Raw genomic sequence first — 26,025 nt, forward strand, 5'->3', positions numbered from 1 at the left:
GGTGTGGGCCTTAATGGAGTATTTCTGGAATTAATAGAGGAGCCTTCCACCTGGCCTCCTGGAGGCATCTTTCCATTCCTTCTCTCCATCCAAGATGCACTCTAAAATGTTAGTCTTTATGAAGGGAATTAACCACTCAGAAACACTGCCACCATCGTGACATTTTGCCATGTCTTCCTCTTCATTGTCTGTCTAAAACAGACTCTTCCATCTGGATGTCAGAAGTGCATGTGCTCGACCCACCCTGCTTATGCAACTTTCATGCCACCCCACAACACACTATTTTCTAGCAGCAATATCAAGGTATATTTCTCTTTAGAAATTAGAGAAGATTCTAAGACATCTGTATAATAAAGTCATTGGTGAATGTTTACCCCTGTTTGTTATCTTACGAGAGGTCTGGATAGCATGACAAGAGTTTTAAAAGACCTGCATTTCATATATGAATATCATATGTCATCTGGATTAAGCATCTTGGGATGACACTTGAACTTGTCATTTCTAGTGAAGCACATCTTCTACTTATTCTCCACCCATGTAGTACAACCAGATTATTCTCTCCCTTATGCCTGGCTTCACACACCTTCCTCCTCCTTTTCTGCCTCCTTCTCCTATTTCAGAAGGTTCTCATTTGACTTTACCCCCACCAACCCTTTCATCTTTCTGGTCTTCCCTCAAATCTTACCTCCTGAAACCTCAATCCTATTGGTGAATGACCATCAGATAGTTTGTAGTGCAAAGAGCATAGGATTTAAAGGCAGGGAAAGATGTAAGTTCAAATTCTTGGGCTCTCATTGATTAAGTATAGAGCTTGGATAGATGAGTCTTTATCAACCTTTGCTTTCTCTTCTATGACATGGGGCCAGTAATGGGATGTGGCGGTGATTGGGTGGCACAACACAACACATATAAAGTGCCTGAAGTGAGCTTCTGTCTTCCCAGCTCTCTGGTACATCACGGTTGTAGTTAACATAGCAGTTAATATGCAACTGATGGTTCAGTTGTTCATTGTTGCTAAATATTGATCTTGGAATCTAAGAATATAGATAAGCAAATATGGAATTGGATTCTAAGAAGAATGAGAACCTTAATTATAGAAAGATAAATGAATAGAATGCAACAAAATGAGTGGAACTGCTTAACTAGAAAAGAAAGACAAAAAGGAAGACAAACAGCAAAGTCACAAATGAACCAAACTCTGAAAGAACCAGCAAACAAAATCCCCACAGAGTTAATAAGCAAACACCACCCAAAGAGGACAATACAGAGAATGAAGGAACCCCTACCTTCATGGCCAGTGGTACCCATCTTTTGCTGAGACTCCCCAGATGTTCCAGCCAGGCTTGAGAGCCACTAGTAAAGAAAATTAACTCCTAGAAGGCTGTAGAACAAGAAATGATGATAATTATTAAATACACAGATTTTCCTAAGGTCCATAACCCTAGAGTTCGTGTGGAATGAACTTGATTTAGAAAAGAGAGAGAGAACAATTTAGATGTTGAGTTCACAATAAGAGATACATGGAAAAGAACAGGAAGGATGTGTCAGGCCAGTTAAATTTAAGTTTCAGATCTTGAACATCTAGCAGTTTTAAGTAATAATGGTTCCATTATCATGGATGAATAAGGTGGGATGTGTATGTAAATACATTTTCTGCAAGCTGTGGAGCTGTGACTCAGCACATTGGACAGATGACCAATGTAGATACTCATGTCATTTGGAATTTTAACTACAGGAAGTAGAATGTCTGACCCTGATCACTGATATTTTATAATTTTAATTTTTAACTTAAAAAATGTCTCATGATGTTCTTCATTCTTTCTTATACTTACCTAAATTCTTTAGGACACTTCAAGAACTCTTAAAGGGAACCAAATGTACTTGGTACCTTTAAAACATTCAGTGGTTTCTATTTTATAGGGAAGATGGAAATTTAAAAGTGACAATATTATTCAATATTTAGGAATAATTTATTTTCTTCTAAATCTATGAACACATAATGTTTTAAGCAGTATGTTGAAAAATATCTGTTAAATGTTTCAAGGTGATTTCACCTTCTGTTGATGAGTTTATTATGCAATATAAAAAAAAGATGAAAAATCTTGACTTTAATGTCTTTGTCCATACACAAAGACTCAAAGACTTCCAATTAACTCGAAGTTTTCTGGCATGGTATGGGCTGGTATGTATAGTAACACTGGGAGAGAGTTTGTTGGCATAGTAGAGGTCCCACCTAATAGTAAGTCATTATAAGCATTGGCATTTATAAGTAAAGGAGAAATTAATAAAAGTCCCAGATTTTCAGTTGGGCTCAATAACTTAAAAGTTTTCCAAGTCAATAGAAAAATGATCTAATACCTTTGAGGAGCTGACTGATTTGCTGTCACATTCTTCTCATGCCCTGATTCTCAAATGACTATGATTTTTCCTCTCTATCTATTGTTTTTTTCGAAGATAGATGGCCTGCATTCCTCACCTGAATGTCTATTCTTTGCTGTAGTTCTTTGGCATCATGTTTAGCCGTAACTCTGAGAAGGAGCTGGAAGCTGAACATTCATCATAGAAAGAAATGCATTTGGCTAAGGGAAATTTTGTTTTTGAGTGTAGTATTTGCTCAGGCATAAAGATCTTTCAGTGTTATTTCTGTAGTCTTCAAATAAATAGCCAAGACATTAAATAGAAGAAAAAAAAATACATACTTCCAAATAGATCTTAAATCATAACAAGGGAGTGCCATACCATGCCTGATGTTTAATAAACAACTAATATGTTTTCAGCCAATAAATATATTGAGATAAATCACGGACTTTCCATAACATTCTATAATGTTTTAATGGGCATTTCATGATCTCAAATGAAGTTTTTTTTCCTGATATGTAAATTACTATGGTTTATATTTTGATGTTTTCTTATTTCAAAAACTGTTTTTAAAGAAATTACATATGTGAACTGCTCTCAGAACATCAAGTATCATGCCTGAATTAAGTAGGAACTACTAGTTTCTTTCCTACTTAAAGAATCTATTGACCATTTAAGATTAAATAATAAAATATATATTTTAAAACCTTTCTTAAGGCAATGCCATTAATAGCCATGTTTGGAATATCCCTACATCAAATCAGTCTTCTTTTTTCTCCTCTTACTTACTCTTTTGAATGATTTGGGAAGGAAGGGAATGACCTGGGATGGAAGGCTATAAGGTATAGAGCAGATACCACATTTCTCTCATTTGTCTTTCAGATGGAAGCCCTCTGAGTTGGTGGGTCGGAAGAACCAATGAAACACAAACATACTGGGGAGGTTCTTTGCCTGATCCTCAAAAGTGTACTTGTGGGTTAGAAGGAAACTGCATTGATTCTCAGTATTATTGCAACTGTGATGCTGACCGAAATGAATGGTGATTTCCATATGATTTCCTTATGAAAAATAAAATTTGTTTTTAAAAATGATTCACTCAGAACATATAGTATAGTGAGGCAGATACTGAACAAATTAGTACAGTGAAGAATTAGATAAAGGTATGTTTTGATGAAATCTTTTACAATCAATCTGAATCCTAAATGTTAAGACCAGTATTTTTTTATTTGAATTTTTTGGTAATGGATCATAAATCATTACATTTTATTTTTGTACTAGGATGAATAGAAGCATTTGTTTCATGTTTCATCTTCATTGTAAGTCAGTTATCATTCTCTTTAAAAATAAATGTAATTAAGAATTCTATTATTCTCAAAATAGATTTACAGCCATCAATTACTAAAGTACATTTTTTCAGTAATCTGCCTATAAAACCTTTAAACATGTAAACTTGGAATTTCTCACAATTATTTGAACATTTTTTAAGGACAAACCATGCCACAAAGAATTAATATTCTATTTATATCTTTTTTAAAAAGATTTTATTTATTTGAGACTGAGAGAGAACACAAGGTGGGGAGGGGCAGAGGCAGAGGGATAAGCAGATTCCTTGCTAGCACAGAACCCCAACTTGACTCTGGGCTCCATCCCAGAACCCTGAGATCATGACCTAAGCCGAAGGCAGACACTTAACCAACTGAGCCACCCAGGTGCCCCTCTATTTATCATATCTTGAAAAAGGAAGTCTAAGACATTTAGGGATTTGAAAACTGAGCCTGAAATATTATTTTAAGTATAAGAGAAGTCTTATGTATATGTTTGCCTTTAAAAAGTTAAAAAAGATATTATATTTGAGATTAGAATTGAAATGTACATTGATTTTATTTATTTGTGCAGTGAAATGTTTTTCAATTTTCCTTTTCACACTTCAACATACCATACGCATATCTCACATCACTAAGCAACTGGATCTGTACATAAGAATTATTTTTAAAAATACTGGCTGTAAATATGATTGATTTGGTTACAGAATGTACTTAATTTCAGTAACATAGTCTGCTGTTAATTGAGCTCATGTTTTGAATTTATGATACTCTTACGTATTTATTTGGCAAACATCAGGGCTATATTATATTAAAAAGACAGATTCTTTTAGAATACCCTAAAAGGAGGTAGCTATATGGAGTCATGATTATACTTTTAGTGTTACATGTTTGGTATGAAGAAAACTGTGTTACTTGCTCGAGCTCCAATTTTTCAAAATATCTACTTCCTTTGCAAGGCACTCTTTTTTCACTGCCTTCACACACACACACACACACACACACACACACGCCTACACAATAATAGTGTATTTTAAAATGCACATAAAATGTTAATAGCAATGCTTAACAGGGAAAAAATAACGTAATCACCAATAATTTTTCAGTGCCTTTATAACATATTATTCATCATAATGTTTAAAAATAAGATTTTGAAACTTGTATATTACCTTCTGCCCATGGTGAAGTAGCTTGCATAGAGCTAACCTTCCTCAGATACCTTTATAATCCCAGGAGATGTATTTATAAAAACACCTACTTGAAGAAAATTAGGAACAACCAAGTACAGGTAGAAACTGTCAGGGCTGGAGGACCTTGACCCTTGAAAGAAAGGAATCCAAGTGGATGAGATAGTGTTTACATGCCTTTTCCCATGAGGGCACTGACCAGACCACATGCCATGAAGTGGTTAGGACGCTGAGGGGATACTAGATTTTTTTGGCTTGAGATTTCAGAGGACAGAGTTTGGGGCTGCCAAAGTGACTTAAATTTGATGCAGGAGTGGAAATTACAGAAAGAAGAAAGCTAGCTGGATGGAGTTCGCTCTACCAACTCCACTCTGATCCCTGGCTGCCCCGAAATGCACACACACAGGGGAGGTTTCTAGGAATCAAACAGACAGCTGCAGCTGGAAAACTAAACAAGTTCTAGAAACATTTCAGTGGCTATTACCAGAGGGGAGACAGAATTTGGAGTTTAAGTCTTAGTAATTGAGATGGGCTTGTAAACTCCTTAGCTTTCTATAGCAATGACAAAAGGCCCATGTCTTCACAGTAAAGACCATGTCCCCAGAACTGAATATGATTGAAAACTAAGAACAGAACTGATGCTGGCCCACCTAAGGGAGTACAAAACCAAACCTCCACAACTTATTGTGATAAGACTGTGATTTAGCTGTCTGTGAAAACAAAAAGGAAGCCCTAAGGGAATGATTACAGAATCCAGAGTCTCTACGGTGTATCACCCATAATATTCAGAACATTATAACAATTGTTACATATTCCAAAAAAGTAAATTTGACCCAAAGTCAAGAAAAATAATAGTCATTAAAAAAAAAGAAAAGAAAAATAATAGTCATTATTAGAAATAGACCCTGGAACACTGATGTTTGACTAGTGAGCAAAAACTTTAAAGCAACTATTATAAACATGCTTGAAGACTTAAAGGTAAAATAACCACAATGAGTGAAGAGACTGAGCAGATAAATGAGAACTGTATTTTCAAGAAGCAAGTAAATATTGGAATAGGAAAGCACAACATCTGAAATGAAAACTTCAGTGGACAGTTTGAATATAAGATCTAGCAGAAGAAATCTTTAATTAACCCAAAGATAACTTAGTCAAGATGATTTAATATGAAGAACATGGTGGGTAGGTTTGGTGGAGATTGGAAGAAAAATTAACAGAGCCTTTGTAGATTGCGAGTGATTTAACAGGCAAGAAATTGGAATCCCGGAAGGATAAGTAAAATGAGGCAAAAACTATTTGAAGAAACAATGGCTGGAAATTTCTCAAATTTGTTTAAAAAATATCTATATCTGTGGTAGCAAGTCTCCAAGATGCCCTCCATGATCCACACTGCCTATTATTCACACCACTGTGTAATTTCCTCCCCATGAGTGTCACCTGGACCTTGTGACTTGCTTCAAATAAGTAGAATATGATAAAAGGGATGTGAGTCACTTCTGAGATTAGGTTACAAAAGACCATGACTTCTGATTTCCTTGCAACTCTTTCTCTGACTCTTATTTCGATAAAGCAATCTGCCACAATGTGCCAGCTGTCCTGGGGAGAGGCCCATGTGGCAAGGAATTGAGGATGACCATCAGCCAACAGCCAGTGAATATCCAAGGCCCTCAGTCCATCCGCTGGCAAGGAAGAGACTACCGCCAACAACCAACCACTTGAGTGAGCTTGGAAGCAGACTTCCCCTGTCAAGCACTGAGACAACTGCAGTTGTTGCCAACAGTTTGGTTGTAGCCCAGGAGGGACTCTGAGCCAGAGTATCCTGTTCAGCTATGCCCAAACTCTTGACACACAGAAACTATAGATCATAAATATTGTTTTAAGTCACTAAGTTTTAGAATAATTTGTTATGCCACAGTAGATAGTAATACATCAGCGTACAGATGCCAGAAATTCAGAGGATCTGGAGAAGAATGAAAAACAGAGAAAAACACACTTTGGCTTATTGTTCAAATTGCTTTAAAAAAAGCAATGATCAAAATAAATATTTTAAAAGCATCCAGGTTGTATAGATCTGGTGGGATCCCCATTCAGAGGAACAAAGATACAAATGAAGGTGACTTCTCATCAGAAGCACAGGTTAGAAGACAATGGGATGGTCTCTTTATGTATCTTTAATGTGCTAAATAAAAGAGAAAGCAATGTCAACCTAGAATTCTATACTAAACAAATGGGTATTTCAAAAATGAAGGTAAAAAGAAAAAATGAAGATAAAATAAAGTCCTTTTCAAATTAAATAAATGCTGTATTTGTTACCAACAGGACAGTAATGTATGAAATACTAACAGAAATCCTACAAGCTAAAAAGAAATAAGTCCAGATGAAAACTCAGGTCTTCAGGAAGGAATGACAAACACTGGAGATCATGAATATGTCAATAAATACAAAAGCAAGGTTTTAAATTCTTTTTTTAATTAAAAAATTAAGATTTGCTGTTTAATTACAATATTTATGACCTCTAGATTTAAAATATATGACAGCAATAACAGAGGAACAGGTATGTGGAGGGGGAAAGCAGGGGCAGGGAAAGTTAAACATATTATCCTGTAGTAAGCTTTTAACATTTTATATTAAGTAATATGAAATCTAACTAAAGTGGCTGAATTAAAAATGCATTATGTAAGGATCTGTAAAGCAAACACTAAAATACTATAAACAGACATTTAGCTAAAAAGTGAATAAAAAATAAAATTGAATACAAGGAAATATGGAGCAAACCAAGAGAAGTACAAAAGAGGGAGCAGAAATACAAGAAATCCTATGGAAAAAAATAAAACAAATATGAAATTGGTAGATCTAAAGACACAGAATCAGTCATTATACTAAATGTAATTAATCATTTATTTGTGTGTATTTATTTTCTATTCTTTTTTTACTGAATTTTAATTGACATACAATATTATATTAGTTTCAGGGGTACAACCTAGTGGTTTGATACTTATATACATTATGAAATGATCACCTCTCTATAGCCATTCTACTTAGAGAAACTGGTCAACTGAATTTTAAAATCACCAACTATAGTCAGTCTACAGGAGACATTAATATGTGGCCATGTTTTCATAAGCTCAAATGAGCAATTTGATCCTTGCTCTTTTGTATGTGCAAGATTAGCTCAATATCTTGGCTTTGAAATGCAATAAGGGGGGATCCCTGGGTGGCTCAGGGGTTTAGCGCCTGCCTTCGGCCCAGGGCGTGATCCTGGAGTTCCAGGATCGAGTCCCACGTTGGGCTCCCTGCATGGAGCCTGCTTCTCCTTCTGCCTATGTCTCTGCTTCTCTCTCTTTCTGTGTCTCTCATGGATAAATAAATAAAATCTTAAAAAAAAAAGAAATGCAATAAGGACTATTGTTTGTTTTATTTTTATGTTAATCAGAGTAACTTAAAAATTTTGTTGTTCCTGTTTTTTTAGGACCAATGACACTGGATTCCTTTCTTATAAGGAACATCTGCCAGTAAGGAAGATAGTAGTTACGGACACAGGTCGACCGCACTCAGAAGCAGCTTATAAACTTGGGCCTCTACTCTGCCGAGGAGATAGTAAGTGGTGGCAGTGGGTTAAAAATATTGCTGAGGAAGAATCTTGTTTCTATCATATAATAATTAATCACACTTCTCTCGTGAAAACGCATGAGCAGTGTCTGAAGTAATTCTTTTGGTCAGCCAACAAATAATGTACCCTATAAAGTGCAAAACCCTGTAATAAATGCTTGATGCCAAGCTTTGTTCAGATTTAAAGAGAAAAGAAACCACTGAGCATCTCAATTTGATGGGTTTATAAACATATCCCAGCATTCCTACATTTCTACATGCCATTATCCATATAGGAAAGCCTCAGTGCTTCATAAAATTGTGAAGAATGTATGTGGATTTTCTGCTCTTGGGCCTGTAGTGAAATTAGAGCATCAGTAGAATCAAATGCCAGTTATATAAAGCATATTTCAACTTTTAATCTCATTTTTTTCCAGTTTGTGTGTCTGTGTGTTTACTCTAAATCAATGGCACATGCTATTTTGTGTATTCAATATATTAAGACCCTAAACCAGAATTTTAAAATTCAAATATAGTTTCACAGGAAACATTTATTTTCAGCAGGGAATGAAATGAACATATGTATTCATACATATGGAGACTGAGGCATTAATTATTTATGCTTTATTTCCAGGACTTAAAATGGAAATGGGAGAAACATTTATTTACGTTAAAAGTATACCCTAAAATAAAATTTTATTCTAGGGGCTCAACATAGGAAGAGATAAGAGATGATCTAACAATGCAGTGGATTTATGGAGATACATAGCAGAAGTTGCTTAGTTAAAAAGCAAAGATGATACTGGCCTATAAAAATTTATATATACTTGTAAAAGACTGTCTGCCATTCTACCTACCATCCCTAATCTTTAACATCTCTACTTCCTGTTCTGCCAGTAGGCCTCACACAATCACATGAAGATGACATAGGATATTGCTTGGAGAGAAAAATTATGTGCAAAGAGATGAGGTTGTAAACTCAGGATGCATCCAGGGGAGTACAATGATTTTGTGACTATAGAAAATTGTTGTACACGTCACACTCAGTTTTCACTGCTGGCTCTGATATTAACCCTGCAGGGACCCAGCCTGGCTTCCTCCTTCCCCCTTATTCCATTTGCCACAATCCCTGGGGAAGTGTCTTCATTGACTGAGGTCACTACCACTCGTCCTTAGGGCTTCTTTCTTACACACTTCCTGCCATGAACTTAAACACACAGAGCACCTTTTCACTTAAAGCAGTGATTCTCCATGCAAAGCAGTTTATCCATGAGTGGACATTTGGCAATATTGGGAGACATTTTTGGCTGTCACAATTGTTGGGGGGTTGAATGCTTCTGGCTTCTAGAGGCAGAGGTCAGGAGTGCTGCTAAATATCCTACAATGTGCAAGACTGCCCTCTGCAACAAAGAATGATCTGATCCAAAATGTCAATAGTGCTGAGGCTGAGGAACCAGAACATTAAACTTTTGTGACCATGGGGATGCAGAGGTGTATGGATTTACAAATAGTTTAAGTATTTAGAGACCTGCTAAATAATTTCTGACTTATTAATGAAACAGTAATTGAGAGTTTCTTTGGCCTTGTCTTAAACATCTATATTTTGGCTTGAGGCTCATCCTCACATGTCATAGGACTATTCTCTTCATGGAGGGCTCTTTCTTATTTTCTCGATCAGAAGAGCAATGGCTACAGAACAATGAATGCCCCTTTTTTTCTGCATGGGAAATCTGCACCCACAATGATCTGTACCCTAGGCACATTTTTTTTCTTTCCAAATGAGATAGACTGTAGCTATGAGGCTTCCAGATATAGAATCATGCACAGTGGGCCTTATAAGCAGAAGAAAGGTATATGGAAACTTTCCTAACTATCCTGAAGGCCACTAGGACCTGAACATTGAATAATTTAAGGCTAAGACATAGCTTAATCTCCATGATCCAACTGAAAGCATGAAGACCAGATATAAATCTAAAGACCAACAAAGTCACTTTTGATATAAGACAAGGAAAAATGATTAGGACTTGAACCAGACAGTGGCATGATGTATAAGGAAGGGACTCACATAAAGAGGGAAATTGGGTATGATCTAGATGGGAGTTAAGGTTGAGGGGGTGTGAGGTTGATCTCTAGCTTTCTAATCTAAATAAAGTCAGTAGGACCATTGATTGAGGCAGTCAGGATGCTAGTACCCTTCACTGTAACAAAGAAGTTTTAGATTTTCTTTGACAGAAAAATGAAAAGATGTGAATTTAAAAAAAAATGACATTTAGGTTTTCTCACACAAACATGTTGAAAATTTTTTATCTAGCCATATTTTTGTAGGAAAGAAGACAGAAGCCTGGAGAAAGCAGGACAAATAAACAAAATTGAGAACCACTGGTCCCAAATATGAGCCTAGCCCTAATTAATTAATGCTGTCTTTTTCTAAGTTCTTCTTTCATCTTTGTATCAAATGCAGGTGATTATGAAATCCCATGGGACTGCTGCTATTATTATGCAATGTCAGAAGTCATAGATAACATTGTTAGGTGTTCATCCTAAAGCACAGCAGATATGAGTGATAAAGCCACTGTTAAAGTTGTGCTGCAGACACAAAAATTAGTAAATATCATTGTTCTTAATAAATTTATTTATGAATATGGAAATGAATTTCTTAAAAATACATGTGAAAAGTTAATAGCAAAATTCAATATTCTACTTATGATAAAAGCCAAAGTAGGAACTAAAGAGAGCATCCTTAGTGTTTTAACAGACATCCATGAAAATCTGACAGCTAATATCATATTAAATAATCAAAGACTAGAAATGCTGTCCCTCTCAGATGAGGATCAAGACAGGGAGGCCTACGCTCATCTATCTGACATCTTACTTCTAGTCCTAGCACATGCAGTAAGAGAAGGAATTCAGGGCATGTATATCAGAAAGGAAGATATAAAATGTTCTATTTATAAATAATACTGATTTCTAGGTAGGACATTTGTAGGAATTTCTTTTTTTTAAAGTGAATTTAGCATAGTCATAGGATGCAAGGTCAATATTCAAAAATAAATTATATTTCTGTATTTTCTTATCATTTATTTATTTATTTGAAGGAGAGAGAGAGAAAGAGTGATGGGGAAGAGAGGGGAGAGAGAGAGAAGCAGACTTCTCCCTGAACAGGAAATGGGATGTGAGGCTCAATCCCAAGAGCCCCAGATCATGATCTGAGCTGAAGGCACATGCTTAACCAACTGAGTCACCCCCAGGTGCCCCTTATTTCTGTATTTTCTTAATAAAAACTCTAAGTTAAAATTTAAAAGTACCTTTGAGAGTAGCACCAAAAAATACTTTGGCATAAATATAAAATTACATAACACTGATGAGAAATCATTAAAGAAGAACTAAATAAAAATATGATAGTTGGGGATCCTGGGTGGCTCAGCAGTTCAGCACATGCCTTTGGCCCGGGGTGTGGTCCTGGAGTCCCGGGATCGAGTCCTACGTTGGGCTCCCAGCATGGACCCTGCTTCTCCCTCTGCCTGTGTCTCTGCCTCTCTCTCTCTCTCTCTCTCTCTCTCTCTGTCTATCATGAATAAATAAATAAAATCTTAAAAAATATATATGATAGTTGTGGATTAAAAGGTTTGATATTGTTGTCAGTTTTTAAAAAATTGATATACATTCAGTACAATCCCAATCAAAACCCAATAAGTGTTTTTCTTTTTCTTTTTTTTCAGCAGAAATAAGCAAGCTTATTCTAAAACGTGTGTAGAAAGCAAAGAAACTAGACTAACTAAAACATTTTGAAAAATAAAAACAAAGTTTGAGACTGATACTACTGATTGTAAGACATATTACAAAACTACAGAATTTAAAACAATGTGAGACTAACATCAAGATAGAGAAATAGATTGATAGAACAGAATAGAGAGCCTAGAATATATATATTCAATTGGTTTTTTAAGAAGCTGCCAGAGCAACTCAATGGAGAAAAAAATAGTCCATTTCAAGAAATAGTGCTGAAATAATGAGAGCCCATTTGAAAAAAACAAAAACCAATAAAACTCTCAACCCATACTTCAAACTGCATACAAAAAATAATTCAAAATTAACCATATACTTAAATGTAAACCCACAAACTATAACATACTTTAATATAAGAAAAGAATCTTAGTGATTGTGGGTTAGGCATAGATATTTTAGATACAACACCAAAAGCATGATACATAAAATTGTTCAAAATGATAGAGTTCTAGCAAATTTAAAACTGCTTTTAAAATGGCATTGTTAAGAAAATGAAAATAAAATGCATACACTGGGAAAAAATATTTACAAAATAAATATCTGAGGGGCACCTGGCAGGCTCAATCGGTTAAGTCTGACTGTTGATTTCAGGTCAAGTCATGATCTCAGGATCTTGGGATTGAGCCCTGAGTTGGGCTCTGCTCTTAGCAGGGAACCTGATTAAGATTCTCTCCCTCTGCTGCTCCCTCTGCTCAACTGTCTTTCTTTCACTAAAATAAACCTGTAAATATGTATACACACACACATATTTTAGTATATCATATACATACCAATATATGATAAAGGCTAGTGTCCAGGATATAGGCAGAAGAACTCTCTCAGGTCAATAATAAGAAAAAAATTCAAATTAAGAAATGGGCAAAATATTTGTTCATACACTTCATCAGAGAAAATACACAGATTTCAAAAAACACATAAAAAGATTCTCAATATCCTTAGTCATTAGGAAAATGTAAAACAATACCACAATGAGATATCAATATATAACCATTAAAATGACTAAAATTAATTTAAAAAAAATACCAAGTGCTGGTGAAGATGCAGAGTAACTGGAACTCTCATTGCTGGTACAAATACAAAATGTTAGAGCCATTTTGAAAAATAGTTTGGCAGGTTTTTTTTTTAACAGGTTAAATACGTATTTACCATGTGATCCAGCCATCCCATTCCTAGGTACACAAGATAAATGAAAAACCTTTATATAAAGGTTTATATTGGCTCTATTCCTAGTCTTCTAAAACTGCAGATCACTCAAATGTCCATTAACTAGTGAATGAATAAACTTCCCATTTTACTGCGGGGTATCCTTATACAATGGAATACTACTAAACAATAAAAAGAAATGGAATATTGGTACATGCAACAGCATGGATGAATCTCAAGTGCTTTATGCTAAGTGAAAGGAGCCTTTATGTAAAATACTACATACTGGATGATTCAATGTCTAAGGTATTCTGGAAAAGGCAAAAACATGGAAGCAAAAAGGATCTCTGTAACAGCTTCAAAGTGATAGGAATTTTGCAAAGGGGAACAGATGAAAGATGTGTTCTATATCTTGACTGTGGTGGTGGTCTCATGGCTTTGTGCATTTGTCAAAATTCCTCCCCAATGAAAGGATCATTTTTTATTACATGTAAATGATCCTGCAGTACATCTGACTGCAAAAAAGAAAAAAACAAAAAAACAAACAAACAAAAAAAACAACTGCTATTATGAATAGTTATGGTGTTTTTTACTTTTTAAAGAGCAGTTTTAAATTTATAACAAAATTGAAAGTACAGAGATTGCTCATATATCCCCTGCACACACACATGGATAACCTTTCTTATTATCAACATCAGTCATCAAAATGGTACTGCATAATTGAAAAATTAGGTCACTTAAAAAATACCGTAAAACTAGAAGACAGTGATGAAAAAATTGACAACACATACAAAAGAAGATATACATACCATGCTCATGGATTGAAAGAATTAATATTGTTAAACTATCCATATACCAAAGCAATCTACAGATTCAATGGAGTGCCTATGGTGATCCTAATTGTATTTTTCATAGAACTAGAACTAATAATACTAAAATTTGTATTAAACCACAAGACCCCAAATAGCCAAATCAATTTTGACAAAGAAGAACAAAGTGGATGGTATCACATTCCCAGATTTCAAGTATACTAGAAAGGTAGTCAAAGCTGTATGATATTGGCACAAAAATAGATCAGTGGGACAGGATAGAGAACCCAGAAATAAATCCACACTTGTACAGTCAATTAATCTACAAGAAAGGAGGCAAAATATTCAATGGGGAAAAGACAATGTCTTCAACAAACAGTGTTGGGAAAACTGGACCACTTCTTACACCATACATAAAAATAAACTCAAAATGGGTTAGAGACCTGAATGTGAGACCTAAAACAGTAAAGCTTCTTAAAGAAACACAGGCAGTAATCTCTTATATATCAGTTTTAGCATCATTTTTCTAGATATGTCTTCCCAGGCAAGGGAAACAAAGGTAAAAATAAACTATTGAGACTATACCAAAATAAAAAGCTTTTGCACAGCAAAGAAAACCATTAACAAAACAAAAAGACAATATACCGAATGAGAGAAGATATTTGCAAGTGATATATATCTGATAAGAGGTAATGCCCAAAATATATAATAATCTTATACAACTAAAATCACACACACACACACACACACACACACACACACACAAAAACCACCCAAATAATCCAATCAAAAATGGACAGGGGACTGGAATAGACATTTTTCCAAAGAAGACTTAAAGATGACTGGGGGACCTGGATGGCTCAGTGGGTTAAGTGTCTGACTCTTGATTTTGGCTCAGTTCATGATCTCAGGGTCGTGAAGTTGAGGCCTCATTGGGCTTTGCTCCAGCAGGTATTGGAGCATGCTTAAGATTTTCTCTCTCCCTCTCCCTCTGCCTTTCCTGCCCCTGCTTGCATGTGCATGCTCTCTTCTCCCTTAAAATAAAAAAAAAAAGACATATAAAGATGGCCAATAGACACATGAAAAGATGCTCATTTCACTAATCATCAAGGAAATGCAAATCAGAAACCCAATGAGGTATCGCCTTACACCTGTCAGAATGGGTAGTATCAAAGAAAAGAAATACCAACTGTTGACCAGGATGTGGAGAAAAGGGGAACTCTTGTACACTGTTGGTGGGAATGTACATTGGTGCAGCCACTATGCATAACAGTATGGAGGTTCCTCAAAAAATTAAAAATAGAATTACCATATTATCCAGTAATTACACTACTGGGTATTTGCCTAAAGAAAATGAAAACACTAATTTGAAAAGACATATGTACCCCTATGTTTATTGCAGCATTATTCACAGTAAGCAAGAAATACAAGTAACCTATGTGTCCATCGATAGATAAGGAAGGTGCAATGTGTGTATGTTTATATATATATATATATAAAAGATATGTGCAGTATATATTATATATTCAGTATATATATCCATATATATATAATTGACTATTGCTTAGCTATGAAAAAGAATGAGATCTTGCCACTTGTGACAACACGGATGGACCTAGAGGGTTTTATGCTAAGTGAAATAAGTCAGACTGAGATAGATAGATGCCATATGATTTCACTTATATGTGGTATCTAAAAAACAAAACAAAAAACCCAGAAACAGACCCATAAATATAGAGAACAAAATGGTGGTTGCCAGAGGAGAGGGTGGTAGGGTATGGTGAAATGGGTAAAGGGAACTGGGAGGACCAGACTTCTAATTATGGGATGAGTAAATAATGGGAACAAAAGGGACAGAATAGGGCATATAGTCAATGGCATTGTAATAGTTTTGCTGGGTAACGATGGTGTAGCTACACTTGAGGTGAACATAGCATAATATAGAATTGTCAAATCTCTATGTTGTACACCTGAAACTAATGTAACATTGTTTGTCAACTGTTCAATTCACAAATACCAGAAATAAATTCATAAAACAAGAAAGGTTTTAGTAACATGGTTATTGTCCAAGACACTCAGATTCCTGCTGAATATGTTTCTGACTAATATTAACTTTAGAGAGGCAGAAGAGTCAAAGGAAAGAATCATAGGAAAACATCTGAGTTTTACTGGTTAATTAATAGAGAGGTTGTATCTAGTGAGAGAGCTTACCCATGTACTTTCCTTCCTCCCCCGAAGCAGTGGGAACATCCTTATTTTGAGGTCCCAGCCAAAGTCTTCTTGACTGGTATTCAATCCCTCAACTTCAGCATTATAAAAATTAGCTAAAGAGCATGCCAGCTGTGCATGTTGCAGTGTCTTCAGAACTCTCCAAATGCTAAGAAGAAAGAGTGGACATCCTTTATTGACACACAGGGTTAAATGTTTTTTTGACATTCATCAGGAGGACATCTATAGAGACCCTTCCCTACTTCTGCAGGTGCTGCAGCAGAAAGAAAATTCACGGACTACTGATCGCATCTGGCTCCACTGCCCCTTCATTTGCTTTCCTTCATCTGCAAAATTTCCCCAAGCCATTTACTGAAAGCTGTCACACTCAAGCTTCCAACCTTTCCTCACGAAGCCTCCCGTAGGTCTCTAGAGGACCTAGTCTTACACTTTCAAAGAATGTTGAACAAATTACAAACATCTATTTTTCATACTGGCTTTTAATTATTTTTGAGCCTCTCAAAAGCAGATCCATTGCTCATTTATTACTGTGTTCCTGGCACCTAGTACATTACCTGTTGCATGAAAGATAATCAATAAATAGCAGTTTATGAAAGAATGAGAATGATCCATCATATACAGCTCAAGAAACCTATAGCTTTGAATTATTTGTAAGAGACAGGAATAAGTTTTTGATTGTATAAGCAATTAAATGATGTGCAAACATATACTTTTAATGAAAAGAGTTTAGACAATATTGAAAGATTTATTCCAGTTGAAAAATCACATGGTACAGAGTATCTAGTTCCACCTGAACCGTTTCTCATCAGTACACTTGGACTTGTGGCAGTGAAATTGCTTTCAAATGAGTACATGATTTTACTTAATATTAATTATTTTTTTTATTTTCACTCTTCTAATAACACATGCCTTTATAAAACTGAAATACTTTCTGCTGCTTGGAGAAAAAAATATTTTGTGGTCTACTTCGTTTTGTGTTCTGTTCTGACTTCTATTATAGCTAGTAATTGATATTCAAGCAGTTTCACAAATGTGAGGGAACATTCTCGCTAACGCTTTCAAGAGATTTCCACTTACTGAGACCGACAATCCTGATAATTCTCAAGACCATAATAATATGCTTTTGTAGCAATTTTATACACATGTAAATTAATTATTGTTTTAAATTGTTTTATTGTTTTAAATTTTAACTATTAATGACTTAATTGGTACAGTCATTACAAAATTTTAAGATATATGGAAATGTCAAAGAAAAGAGAATGTCTATCATCAAGAGTCACCCAGCTCAGAAATAATGATTAATACCAGTGCATACTATTCCAGACATTGCTAGATATTTCTAGAGCAGGGTTTCCCAACTTTGGTGCTCCTGACATTTGGCCTGTTATGGATGGGAGCTGTCCTATGCCCTGATGAACATTTAGCAGTATTCTTGATCCCAACTCTCTAGTAGCACCTTTCCCCTAGTTGTGACAACAAAATATGTCTCCAGAAATTGCCAAATGTCCCCTGGGGGCAAAACTGCCTCAGGTTGAGAAGCACTCTAGACACAAAAATAGAAACAGAGGTTGAGAAATAAGTTTGCAAAACTTTATTAATAGAAATTGACAGAGAAAGAAGCCAAATTGAAGCCAAGGGAATTGCTTTACATTATTTATATATCTCATAAATATATGTTCAACTTGAATGATCCCACTAAACTTTAAGAAAAGATGATAAAAATTTAAAAGGCTAGAGAGTCACTAGGTTTCATATTAAACTCATTTTTAAATTTTAGACAGTATTGATCTAGTGTGAAAAATGAGAAAAGTAACACTCATTTGTCCTCTCCTTTTTCTCCCTCACCTGCCCTTTATTCTAGTTTTACTGTTATATCTATAGTTGTTTATTCTTAATGCTAGCCACTAGTTTATCATCATAGCCTCTCTATTCTTGAATGATTTTTTATTTTGATTTATTTCTTCTTGGATTGCATTGTCAGGTAGCTGATGTTTTCTGTTTTTCCTCCAGAAAGACCCATGAGTGTTGAATTTCTTGAGTTTTCATGTGCTTGAGAATATCTGTTGCCTCAGAACTCTAAACCAAATTTTGCAGGTTTAACTTTATATTATTGTTTTGGTAAAAGCTTTGGTAAGAAATAATTCACATGCCCTACAATTCACCTGTTTAAAGTATACAATCTAATCACACGTTAGTATATTTAATAATTTTGGTATATTACAGAGTTGTGCAGCAATCACCATAACCAGTTTTGGAATATTTTCATCACTTGAAAAATAAATGTAGTCCCGTTGAGCAAACATTCTCTGTTTCCCTCCCACTCTGACTCCAATCCTAGTCAACAACATTTACCCCCCAACAGGGTGCTTTCCCAGTCAACAACAATTTAGATGAAAGCACAGAATATGTGGCCTTTGTGACTGGCTTCTTTCGCTTAGCGTGCTATTGCCAAGATTTATCTATGTTGTACCATGTAACAACACTTCATTATTTTTTATGTCCGGATAATATTCCATTGTATGGATAGACTACATTTTGGTTACCCATTGATCAGTCAATGGGTTGGTATCATTTTTTTAGCTAATATAAATAATGCTACTATGAACATATGTGTATGAGATTTTTTTGTGGACATATGCTGTCATTTCTCTTTTCTCCTATATAACCCATTTATCTTGAGTATATTTCTAGGAGTGGAATTTCTAGGTTATAAGGTAACCTTACATTTGAACTTTTTAGAAGCTGGTATAACATTTGGTGGGGGGTGGGGGTCACATTGTGACTTTCTCCATTTGTACATATTATCCTCCTTTTCTGTCTGCACTGAGAGATGCAGTCATCTTGTCTTCCACAGCTTTTCTAGGTCTCTTTTGGCTGATATTTCATTACAAAGTAGGGCTTTATTTTTATTTTTCCTCAAAAGAGTTTGCATGTGCTTTATTCTCAAATTTCTTTGAATGATTTTTTTGAAATTGAATTGAATTTTTTTGAAATTGAATTGAATTTTTGAAATTGAATAAAATTTTGAAATTTCTTTGAAATTTGAGAATGCCTGGTGCTTTAACACAAAAAAAGTAGGCTACTTACATTTTCTTTCTCCCAGAAATTTGTGGACAGTGCTCCGTTGTCTTCAGATATTGACTATTGCTGTATTCTGAAGCCAAACTGATTTTTTCACCTTCTAGATGACTGGCTTTTTTCTAACCAAATTCTTTAAGGAATAATTTCCCCTAAAGGTCAGTAAACTAACAAGGATGCATTCAGTGTTGTGCATTGGCATCAATTTTTTCTGAAATTGGATATGATGTGGTAAAATATAGAAAAGTTTAAAGCAGTTGGTTGTTGCAAACATGATCTAAATTTCTGCTCTCGGTTCATTAATTTGAACAAAGTAGTCTTTTCAACTCTGGCATTTGAATTTTTCTAACTTTTTATTCAATGTATTTCTTCTTAGTTAATTCATTGTGTTAAAATTTTATGTCACAAGGAACCCCCCAAAACTTCCATAGTTAGAAAAGGTTGTTCTAAGTTTCTTGTTCTAAGAAATTCTTGTCAATGAAATTAGTTTTTTCATTTTGTTTGCATCGACTTGTTCAGCTGTCTGAGAAATCACAGCTGCCCAAAATGCATTAAATAATCAAAGGTGCATGTAGGCAATAAATAACATTGCAGAAGTTACATTCATAGACTGGAGAAAGATATTGACTAGTGATTTGGTTAATTTCTCTTCCATTCGACAGAGTTCTGTTCCATTTGACAGACTACACGTAAACCATTAAAAAGAGTGAGATCAATTCCATTTCAACAGATAATCATATGATTTTGCAAACTCCACTTTGTCTGATAATCCTGTACCATTAGGACATTCTTTTTAATTTTTATATTTTTATTTTCTTTCCTTTAGTTTTCTTTATTTAATTTTCCTGAGATTTATTCACTTTTTTACCCTTCCCTCCTTTTCCTCTTCCTTCTCTCTCTCTTCTGCTCCCCTCTTTCTACTTGTTTACCAAAGAACTTGAGTGTATTTATTGAGATACAAACAATACAACCAAACTGGGAGTGGTTAACCTTTCTTATTGCTACTTTTCCAAGGAAATCTCATAATTTCACTCAACAAATATTTATTGAGCCCATACATTGTACTATGCCTTCCCCACATCCCGAGAGAAAGAGAGAGCACACAAAGTGAACAAAATAGACAAAAGTATCTGCATTTTTGGAGCTTGAGTTCTCTTGGGGGGTGATAGGCAATATATAAGTAAAATATATGGTATAATAGATGCTAATAAGTGTTATGAGGACAATATAAATGAGGTGAGGGGTGTGGGATTGAAATATTTAAATAGAATGGTCATAAAATTCTAAGAAGATGGCATTTGAATAAAAATCTGATGGAAATAAGGGAGCAAGACATCTGTATATCTATGAAAGAGTACTCTAGACAGAGGAAGAAGCCAGAGTATCCATGCAGAGATGGGAGTATAGCTGGTATATTCATGGAAGAGCAAGGTGGTTGAAATGTGTGCAGCAGAGTGAACAAGGAATAGCAGAAGACATTAGAAGATCTGGTAGTCAAATCATAGTAGAGGGTTTTGAGAGGTCTTTATTTTTTAACTTCAGTGAGACTGGAAAACAGAGAATTTTGAGTAGAGGATTGGTGTGATCTAATTTACATTTTAATGAGATTTAGTAGGAAATGTGGAAGCAAGGAGGCCATTTATGAGACCATATACCATTCCAGCTGAGGGGTCATGGTGGCTTGGGCCATGGGCACAATGACAATAGTTGTAGTCTTTTGAATAGTTCAAAAAGAGAGGCAAAACAGTTTGCTGATGGATCAGTGTAGATTGCGGAAGAGTCAAGAATAACACCATGGTATTTGGTCTAATAACCAATTGGAGGCACAGAATTGGCATTAATCAAGAAGGAGAAGTCAAGGAATTGCAGAAGAATATAAAGAACTCAGTTTTTGAACATATTAAAGTTGAGATGGAGGTGTTCAGGTAGAGATGTGGAGTTGTTCATTTGAGAGTTCCAGGCTTCAGATATGTATTCGTAAGTCATCAGCATATTTAAAGCCATGAGATGGTGCGCCAGCAAGAGTTATTGTGGATGGAGAAGCATAATAGTAAGGGTTGGTGGCATTCCAATACTAACAGATGGAGGAGGTAAGGAGGAAGAAAGAAAGAAACAGAATTATAGCACTAATGAGAAAGGCAAAAGAGGTAAGGAGGAAGAAAGAAAGAAACAGAATTATAGCACTAATGAGAAAGGCAAAAGAGGTAAGGAGGAAGAAAGAAAGAAACAGAATTATAGCACTAATGAGAAAGGCAAAAGAGTGTTGGTATTTCTGGATCCAAGTGAAGAAAATGTTTCAAGGAGGGGAAAATAATCAGCTATGTTAATTGTTGTTGGTAGGTTAAGTAAGATGAGGACTGAGAATTGACAAAGGATTAGTAACTAGAATATATAAATGACCCTCTGAAATCAACAGTGTAAAACAATAATCCAATTAAAATATGAATTTTATGGATTAAATTGTTTCATCACCTCCAAAGTTTATATATTGAAGCCCTAATCCCAATGTAACTGTATTAGGTGATTAGGGTCTTTAAGGAGGTCTTTAGGTTAAATGAGGTTGTAAGGTCCTATTTAATTAGACTGGTGTCCTTATATGAAGAGAAAGAGACACCAGAGAGTTCTCTCTTCCCACCTGTGCACAGAGGAAAGGCCATGTGAGAAGGTGGCCATCTGCAAGCCAAAGCCGTAATGGGTAAAAGACAGGAAGAGAGATTTCACCAAAGGACCACAGATGGCAAACACACACAAAGATACTCAAAATCATTAGCCATTAGGCAAATGCATACCAAACCACAATGAGATGTCACTGCATACCTTTCAAATGGCTGAAAAAAGAGAGTGACACTGAATTCTGGTCAGGAGATAAAGAAACCTGATCACTCACACATTGGTGGTGTGGTTGTAAATGATATAGCTACTCTGGAAAGGAGTCTGGCAGTTTAACAAAAAGTAAAACATGCAGCTCTCATATGACTCAGGGATTGTACTCCTGGGCATTTATTCCAGAAAACTGAGAATTTATATTCATACAAAAAGTTACACATAGATGTTCAGAGCAGCTTTGTTTATAATAGCTGAAAACTAGAAACAATCCAGATGTCTTTCAACAGAATGGTTAAACTAATTTTCCATATATGGAATATGGCTCAGCAATAAAAAGGAATGAGCTACTGACACACACACCAGCCTGGTATATCTTCAGAGAGTAAATCTGAGTGAAAAATATGTTAATCTCAAAGTACTATATACTGTATGCCTTTATTTATAGAATATTCTTTAGATGACATCAGAGAACTGATTAGGGTGAGGCAGGAGGGAAGTGGGTGAAGCTATAAAAGAGAAGCATGAGGAGTATTTACAGTGATACAGATGTCATGCGTCTTGACTAGTATCAGTGTCCACATCCTGATTTCAGTACTGTACTATGGTTTTGCAAGATGTTACTGCTGGAGAAAACTAGCTAAAGGGTACACAAAATCTTTCTGTAGTATTTCTTAAAACTGCATGAGAATCTATAGTTATCTCAAAACAAAAATTCTAATGAAAGAAATTGTTTTTCTGGCTCTTTAAAATGAGTCTTACACATTCAGAAAGATCCACTTGACTAGTAAATTATCCCTTGCCTATTTACCTTTAAGAAAGGTAGTGTTAAAAAAATAAGAATAAAAAAATATAAAAAAATAAAAGAAAGGTAGTGTTACCAAACTTACCAAGTTATATACATTATGTGTGTACAGCTCTTTACGTGTCAATAATACCTCAATAAAGAAAGAAAGGTAAGGTTAGCATGTCATATACATTCTGCTTTTAAAAGTAAAACACAGTGCCTTAAAAATAATAGCTTTTCAAATTCTGTTCTTTTTTTTAAATTTTTTTTTCTTTTAATTTTTATTTATTTATGATAGTCACAGAGAGAGAGAGAGAGAGAGAGGCAGAGACACAGGCAGAGGGAGAAGCAGGCTCCACGCACCGGGAGCCCGATGTGGGATTTGATCCCGGGTCTCCAGGATCGCGCCCTGGGCCAAAGGCAGGCACCAAACCGCTGCGCCACCCAGGGATCCCTGTTCTTTTTTTAAAACAGCTTTATTGAGATATAATTTACATACAATTCATGTATATAAAATGAACTTTTCAGTGTCTTATAGTATAGTCACAGCATTGTGTAACCATTACTACAATCAATTTTAGAACATTTTTGTTACCCAAAAAGAACTCTGCACCCCTTAGCACCTTTAATTCTCCACCTGCCTTTTCTCCTCAGTCCTAGAAAACCACTGCTCCACTTTGTGTCTATAAATCTGTTATGTTTAAAGGATAATCCATTCGTGATAAAAAAAAGTTTAGCAAAAGGAGTATTTTTAAAATTACTTCTAATCTTGACATTCTACTAAGTTAATTTCCCTAAATGAGCTCTTTTTACTTTGTGTATGGAATTAAATCCTTAGTACATCATCTTCTTCTCTGCAAATAACAGTATGGATCCCATTAGCCACTACATTTATTTTTAATTTTGGAAAGATAAAAGGTGGAATTCCCAAAGGAATCATTTCAAATATTTGGTATCCTATACTGAATTTAATTGAAAACATGTTCATTATTAATAACTTAAAATTATTTACAATTGTTAATTACATAGAATAACACATCATGATTTGTTTTTGTTGGGCTAATAAAAGGAGTCTAACTCTCCTGACTAATCGAGCAAGTGATTGCATTCAAATCTGTTACTGGTGCCTCTTAAGGATTTTTAAACCACCTTAGCCAGGAACTCTCTCTTCAAAAGACCTGCAGCTTCCTGCTGGGGCCTGCCTGCTGGGCTCTGCTCTGCCTCCTGCTCTTTCCCCTCCTCTCTGAGGCAGTTCACATTCTTCTGGGTGCTTCTAAGCACAGTCTGTACAGAGCTGAGGTATCCTATGCCGTAAGAATTATTTGAACATGGAAATATTGGCCTTTGCTTTCTTTATGATTGTTTTGAATTAGCAGCAATTTCTTACTCCAATAAGATGTTCTCTGGTTTTTTACCTATTGTGAATCTGCACAACGAGGTTTGCTAACTAGACAAAATAGGCACAATTCCATGTGTGAGAATGTTTAAGCTACCTAAGGTAATACATTTTTTTCATTGCTATAAAAGCATTCATTGTAAAGATAGCAGCAGTTCAAAGAATTGTTTTACTGTTTCTTCAGCCAGTCCCCTGAAGCCTTTCGATAGGATGCTTTATTGGGTTAATTGTGATTTAAAAATGAAACAATTGAAATATTATGTCTTAAAATGATATTATCTAATTTAGACCTTTAAGGAATTCTGTGTTCTTCTTTTTAATCTGACCAAATGTATAAGATTCAATGATATTCCATAATTTAAAGTTACAACTTTAATTTTCATGTGTAGCACATTTCAACAGAAGGCATTTAATCCCTTCCAGAAATAGGTCAGGTAATAACTTTTAAGAACACAAATGCGTTGTTATCCCTGACTTGATATTTTGCATTTTCTTGCATTCTTTCCTAGAGATCAAAATGTCTAAGCGTAGAAATAACTGTAAAATGGAAATAAGGACTAGGCTTGGCAAACTCAGATAATATACAGTTTCATTTGGCTATAGGGGAAAAAAAGCCCTCAAAGTATATTCTCAGCTGAATAAATTCAGCTCTAAAATTGTTCACAGATGAGCTGAGAATTGACTTTTGAGTCAAGTCCATAAGAAAAACAGAAAAAGTAAAATAGATACAACCACTGCTTGTTTGGTCCAGAATTTATAGAAAAATAAATTAAAATCTAAGGAATAGATAGAGGCTGAGTCGAGTTTGTGATTTTTAACTCTAGGTGTCTGTTCCCTGCTAACATAATGAACCATTGTTTTGAAATTACTGTTTTCTAACTTTAGTGGATCAATACGTCTTCCAGGAAGGTAATTTAGATAGAATTTTAACCAATGCTGTGAGTGCGTATAGAGACAGTTGCTTAAAACTCGATATATATATTTATATTTGATGTGTCGAGAGCTTGCTGGTGGCAGCAGCAATACACAGCTCATTTCTCTGATAGTGCTTCTCATCAACCACACATAGCCACTTGGATCTCACTCCTGCCACTTCATGCCCCTGCATTTCTATTTTATTTCCCATACCGTCTGCTATATGTGTCCCACAGTATTTTTTCAAAAGGAAAGTTGTAGATACAACAACAACAAGATGAATGGGAAAGTGAAGATAAGAAGTTGCATGTGGATAGAAATTATAATTAAATTTATAGTCCACATAAGTGTTTTTTTTCAGACCTTTTAACTTATACCCCAAGCTTTTACATATTTTCTCCTTATAGTGAATATTTTTAAAGTTTTTGAGAGCCCTTTCCTGCTGTTTATCTACTTCACTATTACAAACAAAGCAAAGGTAATTTTGAATGAAAAGAGCATTTTCATGAGAAGATCAGTATAGCACAGACTAAATAGTATCTTGATCTTTAATTAGTAGAGAATATTTTGAATGCCAGTTTAGAAAACTGCAAAGCCCATTAAT

The 26,025-nt window shown here is 35.1% G+C and overlaps 1 protein-coding gene across 1 annotated transcript in view; it reads left to right on the top strand.

Annotated features, from left to right (window-relative positions):
* The window catches only part of CNTNAP4 (contactin associated protein family member 4), a 247,457-nt gene that overhangs the window by 183,395 nt on the left and 38,037 nt on the right, over positions 1-26,025 (top strand). Inside the window, 2 exon segments of the mRNA XM_055304701.1 lie at positions 3,241-3,397; positions 8,337-8,464. Coding sequence (XP_055160676.1) covers positions 3,241-3,397; positions 8,337-8,464 — 285 coding nt within the window.

Source organism: Nyctereutes procyonoides, unplaced genomic scaffold (assembly GCF_905146905.1).
Source record: "Nyctereutes procyonoides isolate TBG_1078 unplaced genomic scaffold, NYPRO_anot_genome, whole genome shotgun sequence".
In the NCBI taxonomy this organism is placed as follows: Eukaryota; Metazoa; Chordata; class Mammalia; order Carnivora; family Canidae; genus Nyctereutes; species Nyctereutes procyonoides.